At 43.3% G+C, this 12,944-nt stretch overlaps 1 protein-coding gene across 4 annotated transcripts in view; it reads right to left on the minus strand.

Annotated features, from left to right (window-relative positions):
* The window catches only part of LOC121562231 (amyloid-beta A4 precursor protein-binding family B member 2-like), a 112,363-nt gene that overhangs the window by 59,643 nt on the left and 39,776 nt on the right, over positions 1 to 12,944 (minus strand). For all 4 annotated transcript variants that reach the window (XM_045213913.1, XM_045213912.1, XM_045213911.1 and 1 more), the window contains exons 5-7: positions 6,875 to 7,077; positions 5,426 to 6,505; positions 54 to 119 (exon numbers count right to left, since the gene is read on the minus strand). In XM_045213913.1, coding sequence (XP_045069848.1) covers positions 54 to 119; positions 5,426 to 6,505; positions 6,875 to 7,077 — 1,349 coding nt within the window. The remainder of the gene's footprint in view (positions 1 to 53; positions 120 to 5,425; positions 6,506 to 6,874; positions 7,078 to 12,944) is intronic.

The raw sequence follows: 12,944 nt of genomic DNA on the forward strand, positions 1-12,944 counted from the left end.
CATTAGTCTAGGTCACATGGTCAGGAAGAGACAGAGGGAAAGTAGAGTGATACCTTGTCATCTTCTTCTTCCATGTGAGGTTCAGAATGAACAGGTTCATGTAGAGAGGAGGAGCGAGGCTAGAGAGAGAGAGAGGGAGAGAGACAGAGAGAGAGGGAGAGAGAGAGAGAGAGAGAGAGAGAGAGAGAGAGAGAGAGAGAGAGAGAGAGAGAGAGAGAGAGAGAGAGAGAGAGAGACAGAGAGAGAGAGAGAGAGAGAGAGAGGGAGAGAGAGAGACAGAGAGAGAGAGAGAGAGAGAGAGAGAGAGAGAGAGAGAGAGACAGAGAGAGAGAGAGAGAGAGAGAGGGAGAGAGAGAGACAGAGAGAGAGAGAGAGAGAGAGAGAGAGAGAGAGAGAGAGAGAGAGAGAGAGGGAGAGAGAGAGAGAGAGAGAGAGAGAGAGAGAGACAGAGAGAGAGAGAGAGAGAGAGAGAGAGAGAGAGAGAGAGAGAGAGAGAGAGAGAGAGAGAGAGAGAGAGAGAGAGAGAGAGAGAGAGAGAGAGAGAGAGAGAGAGAGAGAGAGAGAGAGACAGAGAGAGAGAGAGAGAGAGAGAGAGAGGAGAGAGAGAGACAGAGAGAGAGAGAGAGAGAGAGAGAGAGAGAGAGAGAGAGAGAGAGAGAGAGAGAGAGAGAGAGAGAGAGAGAGAGAGAGGGAGAGAGAGAGACAGAGAGAGAGAGAGAGAGAGAGAGAGAGAGAGAGAGAGAGAGAGAGAGAGTGAGAGAGAGAGAGAGAGAGAGAGAGAGAGAGAGAGAGAGAGAGAGAGAGAGAGAGAGAGAGAGAGAGAGAGAGAGAGAGAGAGAGTGAGAGTGAGAGTGAGAGTGAGAGTGAGAGAGCGAGAGAGAGAGAGAGAGAGAGAGAGAGAGAGAGAGAGAGCGAGAGAGAGAGAGAGAGAGAGGGGGGAGAGAGAGGGGGAGAGAGAGAGAGGAAATTAGCTGTTGCCTATCTTTTCCATTCAGTATAGATGAAACAATCACAAACATGTCCCAGGGTTGAGCTCAGGGCTGGAACAACTGTTGAACATCTGAGCGTGTGGTTGTTTGTGGAGGAAGGGTGGGGAGAGTGTGTGCATGTATCCCACATCTGTTGCTATGGGGTAACGATGTCAGGGACAATATAGGATGAATCACAATAATTGTTTGCTTGCCGAAAATTTTATTTTTGTAATGCCAGTCCTGGTTATAGGTAACGATCCTTCGTAAGAAATGACTACATTATTACCCATATTATTAGTTAATTGTGGAAATAAATGAAGATATGCAATCTTTTTTTATATTTTTTTTTTGGGGGGGGGGGAATAACTGTGTACAGTATAATCGAGGTGAAGGCGTTGGAAATGCTTTTGGCTGTTGATCTGCTTCTGTTCTGCACTGTGCCCTCTGTTTAAAGGATGGGTCCCAATCTCTCAAAGGCCCCAGGATCCAGCTGGATGGGGGGGTGGTCTGCCAGTCCCTGGGAGGACAACCCAGCTGGACGGGGGGTGGTCTGCCAGTCCCTGGGAGGACAACCCAGCTGGACGGGGGGTGGTCTGCCAGTCCCTGGGAGGACAACCCAGCTGGACGGGGGGTGGTCTGCCAGTCCCTGGGAGGACAACCCAACTTGGGATGGGGGAGGGATTTTAGCGGGTGGAATAGTGGAGAACAATTGGTGGTTTACTCAGTAGCAGTGCAAATATCACGGTGCAGCTATATGGACACTCAATCACTATGGTATTTTTTAATGGTAAGTTTCCAAACATATATTATTATCAATAGAATTGAAACTTGTATCTCAATGGTGATAATAAGTCCAGCCAGTTATAATTGTAATGGTTTAGCAGATAATAAGAGAAGACGATCAGTATTTACCTAGTAACCGAAAGGTCGCTGGTTCTAATCCCCAAGCTGACTAAGTGAAAAATCTGTCGATGTGCCCTTAAGCAAGGCACTTAACCCTAATTGCTCCTGTAAGTCGCTCTGGATAAGAGCGTCTGCTAAATGACGTAAATGTAAAAGAGAAGGAATATAATATCTATTGTTTACAGGAAACTCATTCAACAATTCTAGATGAAGTTGTGTGGAAAAAGGAATGGGGGAGGGGGAAATATACTTCTCCCATGGGCTAAGAAACTCAAAAGGGGTAATGATATTAATTAACAATAATTTTGATCCGAATGTGCAAACTGTCCAAACAGATCCGCAAGGTAGATGGATGATTTTAAATATACAGTACCAGTCAAAAGTTTGGACACAAGGGTTTTTCTTTATTTTTACTATTTTCTACATTGTAGAATAATAGTGAAGACATCAAAACTATGAAATAACACATATGGAATCATGTACTAACCAAAACAGTGTTAAACAAATCAAAATATATTTTAGATTTTAGATTCTTCAAAGTAGCCACCCTTTGCTTTGATGACAACTTTGCACACTCTTGGCATTCTCTCAACCAGCTTCATAATGAATGCTTTTCCAACAGTTTTGAAGGAGTTCCCACATATGCTGAGCACTCGTTGGCTGCTTTTCCTTCACTCTGCGGTCCAACTCATCCCAAATCATTTCAATTGGGTTGAGGGTGGGTGATTGTGGAGGCCAGGTCATCTGATGCAGCACTCCATCACTCTCCTTCTTGGTCAAATAGCCCTTACACAACCTGGAGATGTGTTTTGGGTCATTGTCCTGTTGAAAAACAAAAAAATGATAGTCCCACTAAGCCCTAACCAGATGGGATGGCGCATTGCTGCAGAATGCTGTGGTAGCCATGCTGGTTAAGTGTGCCTTGAATTCTAAATAAATTACCAACAGTGTCACCAGCAAAGCACCCCCACACCATCACACCTCCTCCTCCATGCTTCACGGTGGGAACCACACATGCGGAGATCATCCGTTCACCTACTCTGCGTCTCACAAAGACACAGCGTTTGGAACCAAAAATCTCACATTTGGACTCATCAGACCAAAGGACAGATTTCCACCCGTCTAATGTCCATTGCTCGTGTTTCTTGGCCCAAGCAAGTCTCTTCTTCTTATTGGTGTCCTTTAGTAGTGGTTTCTTTGCAGCAATTTGACCATGAAGACCTGATTCACACAGTCCCCTCTGAACAGTTGATGTTGAGATGTGTCTGATACTTGAACTCTGTGAAGCATTTATTTGGGCTGCAATTTCTGAGGCAGGTAACTCTAATGAACTTATCCTCTGCAGCAGAGATATCTCTGGGTCTTCCATTCCTGTGGCGGTCCTCATGAGAGCCAGTTTCATCATAGCGCTTGATGGTTTTTGCGACTGCACTTGAAGAAACTTTCAAAGTTCTTGAAATGTTCTGGATTGACTGACCTTCATGTCTTAAAGTAATGATGGACTTTACTGAAACTTGTTACAAATGATGGAGTCACCCATGATTCATCAAACAATATTTTCAAAGAGTAAGCAAAGCACTTTAAGCATATGTTTTAATTTCAGTCTCCTCCATCTCCACTAACTGAAGTTAACTGTAAGGATATTTTTTCTATTAATAATGTAAAATTAACAGCTGTACAGAATGACTTGTGTGAAGGCCAAATTACAGAGGAGGAACTTCTAGATGCAATTAAAGCCTTTAAGTCTGGGAAAACTCCAGGGCTGGATGGCAAACCAGTCGAGGTATATCAAACCTTTTTTTACGGTACTCAGAGGACCGTTATCAGCATTTTTTAACCACTCCTATAAAAATGGTAGACTATCCGATACTCAACAAGAAGGTCTGATTCCACTATACCTGAAACAGGACCCAGGTGGTAAATATAAAGATCCAGTCCATAAAAAAAATTGGAGACCCCTTACACTTCAGTGTTGTGATGCAAAAATTCTAGCAAAATGCATAGCGCATAGAATTAAAAAGGTGTTCGATATTATTCATCCTAATCAGACAGTTATTTTTTTTAGAACACTATAAGTAAGTATAAGTACGATTTGAATTTATATATATAAATGCCTGGATTATTTAAAATTTTGGAGAATCTCTTATACAATGGGTTGAAGTGATGTATAGTAACCCTAGGTGTAAAACAGTAAATAATGGCTACTTCTCAGAAAGTATTAAACTGTCAAGAAGAGTAAAACAAGGTTGTCCACTATCGGCATATCTATTTATTATGGCCATCGAAATGTTAGCTATTTAAATCAGATATAATAAAAATAATATCAAGGGATTAGAAATCCAGGGTTTGATTCATGTTTTCTTTTAAATCCACAATTTGGATCCCTGCACAGCCTCATAGAGGATCTAGATAATTATTCTAACCTTTCTGGATTACAACCAAGTTATGATAAGTGTACTATATTACATATTGGATCACAAAAAATACATTTACATTTTAGCAGACGCTCTTATCCAGAGCAACTTACAGTTAGTGAGTGCATACATATTTTTTTTTATATTTCATACTGGCCCCCCCGTGGGAATCGAACCCACAACCCTGGCGTTGCAAACGCCATGCTCTACCAACTGAGCTACATCCCTGCCGGCCATTCCCTCCCCTACCCTGGACCAATTGTGCGCCGCCCCATGGGTCTCCCGGTCGCGGCCAGCTACGACAGAGCCTGGATTCGAACCAGGATCTCTAGTGGCACAGCTAGCACTGCAATGCAGTGACCACTGTGCCAGCTTAGACCACTGCGCCACAACTTTTAAATTACCGTGTAGTTTACCAATCAAATGTTCTGACGGTGAAGTGGACATATTAGGTATTCATATCCCTAAAGAAATAAATTAACTCACTACAATACATTTTAATAGAAAGTTAGATAAGATCTTGCTACCATGGAAAGGAAAGCCCCTGTCTATTAGTGGAAACATCTCCCTGACTAACCCTTTAGTCGTATCCCAGGTTACCTATTTCCTTATGGCCCTGCCTACACCTAGCAACCTGTTTTTTTTAAATTATATGAACAAAAAATATTCAATCGATTACTAATACTCTTAGCAAAACATTTTTATCTTTAATTTACAATGTGTAAAAAACTTTTGTGAAACAGCACAGCACTGTTGAAAAATATATGGCAAATAGAAATAAAAAATTGATGGTGTTCAGAGATAGAATTGAGGGTTGCTAAAGGATGGTACTAAAAACAACAAGATACACTAACTAATGTAAAATATACTGTGTCGGTAAAATGTATATAGTATGTATAAGCTGGAAGTAGAAGCCTAAGTGTTGTTGTCCATTAGTTTACTCCAATTAGGGAAGGGGTGGTAGGGTTAGGGGAAAATAATAAAGGAAAATATATTTTAAAAATGTTTTATATATATATATATTTACCAGAAATATATGGGAGATTGGAAATGATGCAGATAATTACATGGATAGAAGCCACAATCTATCTACAATATTAAAGCTGATTGGGTGAGATTGGGGAGGGCGGGACTTACAAAGTAGTAGCTGTTGATGAATCCGCAGGAGGACAGGTTGGAGTGGGCGTAGAGTGGGAGAGTCTCCAGAGAGCTGATGAATCCGCAGGAGGACAGGTTGGAGTGGGCGTTGAGTGGGAGAGTCTCCAGAGAGCTGATGAATCCGCAGGAGGCCAGGTTGGAGTGGGCGTTGAGTGGGAGAGTCTCCAGAGAGCTGATGAATCCGCAGGAGGGCCGGTTGGAGTGGGCGTTGAGTGGGAGAGTCTCCAGAGAGCTGATGAATCCGCAGGAGGCCAGGTTGGAGTGGGCGTTGAGTGGGAGAGTCTCCAGAGAGCTGATGAATCCGCAGGAGGGCCGGTTGGAGTGGGCGTTGAGTGGGAGAGTCTCCAGAGAGCTGATGAATCCGCAGGAGGGCCGGTTGGAGTGGGCGTTGAGTGGGAGAGTCTCCAGAGAGCTGATGAATCCGCAGGAGGGCCGGTTGGAGTGGGCGTTGAGTGGGAGAGTCTCCAGAGAGCTGATGAATCCGCAGGAGGGCCGGTTGGAGTGGGCGTTGAGTGGGAGAGTCTCCAGAGAGCTGATGAATCCGCAGGAGGACAGGTTGGAGTGGGCGTTGAGTGGGAGAGTCTCCAGAGAGCTGATGAATCCGCAGGAGGGCCGGTTGGAGTGGGCGTTGAGTGGGAGAGTCTCCAGAGAGCTGATGAATCCGCAGGAGGGCCGGTTGGAGTGGGCGTTGAGTGGGAGAGTCTCCAGAGAGCTGATGAATCCGCAGGAGGGCCGGTTGGAGTGGGCGTTGAGTGGGAGAGTCTCCAGAGAGCTGATGAATCCGCAGGAGGCCAGGTTGGAGTGGGCGTTGAGTGGGAGAGTCTCCAGAGAGCTGATGAATCCGCAGGAGGGCCGGTTGGAGTGGGCGTAGAGTGGGAGAGTCTCCAGAGAGCTGATGAATCCGCAGGAGGGCAGGTTGGAGTGGGCGTTGAGTGGGAGAGTCTCCAGAGAGCTGATGAATCCGCAGGAGGGCAGGTTGGAGTGGGCGTTGAGTGGGAGAGTCTCCAGAGAGCTGTCAGTGGTGGTGCTGTCGGACCGAGGAGACACACAACCTTCACCCTGGGAGCACAACACACACACACACACACACACACACACACACACACACACACACACAGTTCAGCATGACTGTCAGGTGTTCAAACCCTGGGTCTACTGCACGGCAAAAAAGACAGTGAGCTAAAAGGCAAGTCTTCAGATCTCAATAAGTGCTTTATATTTAATCAAATGTCATCGTCTGGGATCCATTACGTGGTCCTCTGTAGCTCAATTGGTAGAGCATGGCGCTTGTAATGCCAGGGTAGTGGGTTCGATCCCCGGGACCACCCATATGTAAAAAATGTATGCACGCATGACTGTAAGTCGCTTTGGATAAAAGCGTCTGCTAAATGGCTTATTATTATTATTATTATTATTATTATTGTTTACCTGGTCGTCTGGGGCTGGAGCTGGGGAGCTGTTCCCCAGGCCAGAGCCTTCCTGTGTGGTGAGAGGGTGTCTGGGCGCTGGCCTCTCCCACTGTGTAGCCCCACTAGGGATACACCAGTAGTAGACAGCGGCCTTGTCTGTCATCCTCTTCCATCCTGGAGGAAGCTCCCCGTCTGTCTGACAGCGCTGATCACTCCAGATATCTGACACACACACACACACACACGTCACATACTTTATTTTGACAGAAAAACACATTACAGTCAAGAAAGGATTCAAAACACTTCTAAGGCCACAAAATACACGGACACATGAATACAGAAATCTCATCAGAAATACAGAATACAGAAAGCTCATCAGAAATACAGAATACAGAAATCTCGTCCCCTCCCCAAGCTCATCACCAAGCTAAGGACCCTGGGACTGAACACCTCCCTCTGCAACTGGATCCTGGACTTCCTGACGGGCCGCCCCCAGGTGGTGAGGGTAGGAAACAACACATCCGCCACGCTGACCCTCAACACGGGGCCCCACCCGCCAGAGGTGTGTGCTTAGTCCCCTCCTGTACTCCCTGTTCACCCATGACTGAACAAGTTTCCAAACAACACGATGGTGGAGGCCTGATCACCTCCTCCCTGTAGGCTCAACGTCACTACTCAACGTCAGTACTCAATGTCAGTAAGACCAAGGAGATGATTGTGGACTACAGCAGAAAGAGGGGAGAGCGTCCACCTCCATGGGGCTGTCAGCAGAAAGAGGGGAGAGCGTCCACCTCCATGGGGCTGTCAGCAGAAAGAGGGGAGAGCGTCCACCTCCATGGGGCTGTCAGCAGAAAGAGGGGAGAGCGTCCACCTCCATGGGGCTGTCAGCAGAAAGAGGGGAGAGCATCCACCTCCATGGGACTGTAGTGGAGCGGCTCGAGAGTGTAGAACTTCACTAAAAACAAGCCATAGAAAGTTGGTTGCAATTTCAGTTTAATCCACCAGAAAAGACAGAACAAATATTACAACAAATATTATGGTTCAACTCAAATATACACATTTTTGGATTTTTTTTTTTAAAAACGGTATAATCTTTGTAAATGATATCATAAATAGGACTGGTGGAGTTATGTCACACATGCAGCTAACAAAAATATATGGAAATGTCTGCTCTATCCAAAATTACAACCAACTAATTGCATGGTCCATACACACCAACACCATCGTGAAGAAGACAGGGCCTCTTCTCCCTCAGGAGGCTGAAAAGATTTGGCATGGGCCCTCGGATCCTCAAAAAAGTTATACAGCTGCACCATCGAGAGCATCTTGACTGGCTGCATCACCTACAGTGGCTTGAGAAACTATTCACCCCCTTGGCATTTTTCCTATTTTGTTGCCTTACAACCTGGAATTAAAATAGATATTTGGGGGGGTTTGTATCATTTGATTTACACAACATGCCTATCACTTTGAAGATGCAAAATATGTTTTATTGTGAAACAAACAAGAAATAAGACAAAAAAAAAACAGACAACTTGAGCGTGCATAACTATTCACCCCCCAAAGTCAATACTTTGTAGAGCCACCTTTTGCAGCAATTACAGCTGCAAGTCTCTTGGGGTATGTCTCTATAAGCTTGGCACATCTAACCACTGGGATTTTTGCCCATTCTTCAAGGCAAAACTGCTCCAGCTCCTTCAAGTTGGATGGGTTCCGCTGGTGTACAGCAATCTTTAAGTCATACCACAGATTCTCAATTGGATTGAGGTCTGGGCTTTGACTAGGCCATTCCAAGACATTTAAATGTTTCCCCTTAAACCACTCGAGTGTTGCTTTAGCAGTATGCTTAGGGTCATTGTCCTGCTGGAAGGTGAACCTCCGTCCCAGTCTCAAATCTCTGGAAGACTGAAACAGATTTCCCTCAAGAATTTCCCTGTATTTAGCGCCATCCTTCATTCCTTCAATTCTGACCAGTTTCCCAGTCCCTGTCGATGGAAAAACATCCCCACAGCATGATGCTGCCACAACGCATCACTGTGGGGATGGTGTTCTCGGGGTGATGAGAGGTGTTGGGTTTGCTGACCAGAGTACCTTCTTCCATATGTTTGGGGAGTCTCCCACATGGCTTTTGGTGAACACCAAATGTGTTTGCTTATTTTTTTCTTTAAGCAATGGCTTTTTTCTGGCCACTCTTCCGTAAAGCCCAGCTCTGTGGAGTGTACGGCATAAAGTGGTCCTATGGACAGATACTCCAATCTCTGCTGTGGAGCTTTGCAGCTCCTTCAGGGTTCTCTTTGTTGCCTCTCTGATTAATGCCCTCCTTGCCTGGTCCGTGAGTTTTGGTGGGCGGCCCTCTCTTGGCAGGTTTGTTGTGGTGCCATATTCTTTCAATTTTGTAATAATGGATTTAATGGTGCTCCGTGGGATGTTCAAAGTTTTGGATAATTTTTTTGAATACATATGCACGCACCGCTTTTCAGTTAGTTATTTATTTCATTTCACTTTTTGGACTATTTTGTGTATGTCCATTACATGAAATCCAAATTAAAAATCCCTTTAAATTACAGGTTGTAATGCAACAGAATAGGAAGAATGCCAAGGGGGATGAATACTTTTGCAAGGCACTGTAAATCTTGCTCACGTATTATTACAAAGAGAAATGTTAGGAATTCTAATTAGCAAATTGTTTTGTCTGAACTGGGGTTGAGTGACTGGGGGGTTGTGTAAACTATCACTGACTCGGTTCAGGCCCTTAATTGTTGAAATCTGTTGCAGATAAACAAAAAAAAACTAAGGGTAAAAGACAGATGTTTACCCTTCAATTTAGCAGACGCTCTTATCCAGAGCAATAAGTGCCTTGCTCAAGGGCACATCAACATATTTTTCACCTAGTCGGCTCGGGGATTAGAACCAGCGACCTTTCGGTTACTGGCACAACACTCTTAACCACTAAGCTACCTGTCTGAGAAATTACAGGAAATACATTTTGCTATGACTGATTCTATGTCTGATTGGCAGTCCTTTCAGACATTTGAGAAATAGATGTCTATCCCTGGTTAAAAAAACTAAATCAATATAATATATGAATTGTGTATCAGAGAGTGGTGGTAATCCAGCCACCTTCTGGAAAGTGGTCAAATCTTTTGAAACCAAACTCCACCCCCCTCGTTGCCCCAGCAGGTTTTGACAGCCTCTGGACCCATTCTAGACTAAATTGAAACGTATGATGCTTTTAATAACCATTTTGCTTCAGCTGGCAACCTGTTTAGAAATTATATAATCTCAAAAAATTCACCTCATTCCACTAGAGGGAGTCCTTTAGTCACCTCAGAACAGATTGTACAGAATGATGCACTTACAGACTCACAGACTTTATTTTCATTTCAGCCATTTGATGTCCATGATGTACTAAGTGCTTTGCTAAAGACTGTTAATAAAACCACAAGGGGCTGATTCACTTGATCCCTTCCTACCGCAGTACAGATTGATGTTAATAAAACCACAAGGGGCTGATTCACTTGATCCCTTCCTACTGCAGTACAGATTGATGTTAATAAAACCACAAGGGGCTGATTCACTTGATCCCTTCTTACTGAAGTACAGATTGATGTTAATAAAACCACAAGGGGGCTGATTCACTTGATCCCTTCTTACCGCAGTACAGATTGATGTTAATAAAACCACAAGGGGCTGATTCACTTGATCCCTTCTTACCGCAGTACAGATTGATGTTAATAAAACCACAAGGGGCTGATTCACTTGATCCCTTCCTACTGCAGCTCTCTGTCCCACTTATTGCACAATCATTAACCTATATGTTTAACTTGACAATTGTTTCTGGTGTTTTCCCTAAGATCTGGAAAGAGGCGTAAAGGAGGAGCTCCTTCTGACGTAGATAACTACCGTCCAATTTCCAAGTTATCTTGCCTTTCCAAAGTTTTACAATCCTTGACTAACTATCAGCTAATAGCTTTTTTAACTTCTCACTCTATTCTTAATGTGCACCAGTCTCACTCTATTCTTAATGTGCACCAGTCTCATTCTATTCTTAATGTGCACCAGTCTCATTCTATTCTTAATGTGCACCAGTCTCATTCTATTCTTAATGTGCACCAGTCTCACTCTATTCTTAATGTGCACCAGTCTCATTCTATTGTTAATGTGCACCAGTCTCATTCTATTCTTAATGTGCACCAGTCTCACTCTATTCTTAATGTGCACCAGTCTCATTCTATTCTTAATGTGCACCAGTCTCATTCTATTCTTAATGTGCACCAGTCTCACTCTATTCTTAATGTGCACCAGTCTCATTCTATTCTTAATGTGCACCAGTCTCATTCTATTCTTAATGTGCACCAGTCTCATTCTATTCTTAATGTGCACCAGTCTCATTCTATTCTTAATGTGCACCAGTCTCACTCTATTCTTAATGTGCACCAGTCTCATTCTATTCTTAATGTGCACCAGTCTCATTCTATTCTTAATGTGCACCAGTCTCACTCTATTCTTAATGTGCACCAGTCTCATTCTATTCTTAATGTGCACCAGTCTCATTCTATTCTTAATGTGCACCAGTCTCATTCTATTCTTAATGTGCACCAGTCTCACTCTATTCTTAATGTGCACCAGTCTCATTATATTCTTAATGTGCACCAGTCTCACTCTATTCTTAATGTGCACCAGTCTCATTCTATTCTTAATGTGCACCAGTCTCATTCTATTCTTAATGTGCACCAGTCTCATTCTATTCTTAATGTGCACCAGTCTCATTCTATTCTTAATGTGCACCAGTCTCACTCTATTCTTAATGTGCACCAGTCTCATTCTATTCTTAATGTGCACCAGTCTCATTCTATTCTTAATGTGCACCAGTCTCATTCTATTCTTAATGTGCACCAGTCTCATTCTATTCTTAATGTGCATCAGTCTCATTCTATTCTTAATGTGCACCAGTCTCATTCTATTCTTAATGTGCACCAGTCTCATTCTATTCTTAATGTGCACCAGTCTCACTCTATTCTTAATGTGCACCAGTCTCATTCTATTCTTAATGTGCACCAGTCTCACTCTATTCTTAATGTGCACCAGTCTCATTCTATTCTTAATGTGCACCAGTCTCATTCTATTCTTAATGTGCACCAGTCTCACTCTATTCTTAATGTGCACCAGTCTCATTCTATTCTTAATGTGCACCAGTCTCACTCTATTCTTAATGTGCACCAGTCTCACTCTATTCTTAATGTGCACCAGTCTCATTCTATTCTTAATGTGCACCAGTCTCACTCTATTCTTAATGTGCACCAGTCTCATTCTATTCTTAATGTGCACCAGTCTCATTCTATTCTTAATGTGCACCAGTCTCATTCTATTCTTAATGTGCACCAGTCTCACTCTATTGTTAATGTGCACCAGTCTCATTCTATTCTTAATGTGCACCAGTCTCATTCTATTCTTAATGTGCACCAGTCTCATTCTATTCTTAATGTGCACCAGTCTCATTCTATTCTTAATGTGCACCAGTCTCATTCTATTCTTAATGTGCACCAGTCTCACTCTATTCTTAATGTGCACCAGTCTCATTCTATTCTTAATGTGCACCAGTCTCACTCTATTCTTAATGTGCACCAGTCTCATTCTATTCTTAATGTGCACCAGTCTCACTCTATTCTTAATGTGCACCAGTCTCATTCTATTCTTAATGTGCACTAGTCTGGTTGTATATCTGGACACAGTTTCAGATGCTACGCTTGTTCTAGATCAGGGAAGCAGCCCATGCAGCCTGCGGACCAATATACAGATAGAATAATAATAATAATAATGTTTTATTTATTTTAAATTTTTTTAGGAACTCAGTCGGGTTCTCAACTTACTGTTGAGAGTTAGAATAGTAGAATACACAAGGTGCAATTTAGAAATGTGGTTGTGCATGAGCCAGTCACTAAATTAGCCCATATCAGCATTTCTTTTTAGATTGGTTACTCAGTCTAGCAGCCAGCTATCGAAACTTGTAGTGATCATGGCTAATATTTGCCTCCGCCCCCTTATGGCAAAATGTGTAGAATTGCAGGAAATGATCTTTAAAACGTAAC

This window comes from Coregonus clupeaformis, unplaced genomic scaffold (assembly GCF_020615455.1).
Source record: "Coregonus clupeaformis isolate EN_2021a unplaced genomic scaffold, ASM2061545v1 scaf0170, whole genome shotgun sequence".
Lineage (NCBI taxonomy): Eukaryota > Metazoa > Chordata > Actinopteri > Salmoniformes > Salmonidae > Coregonus > Coregonus clupeaformis.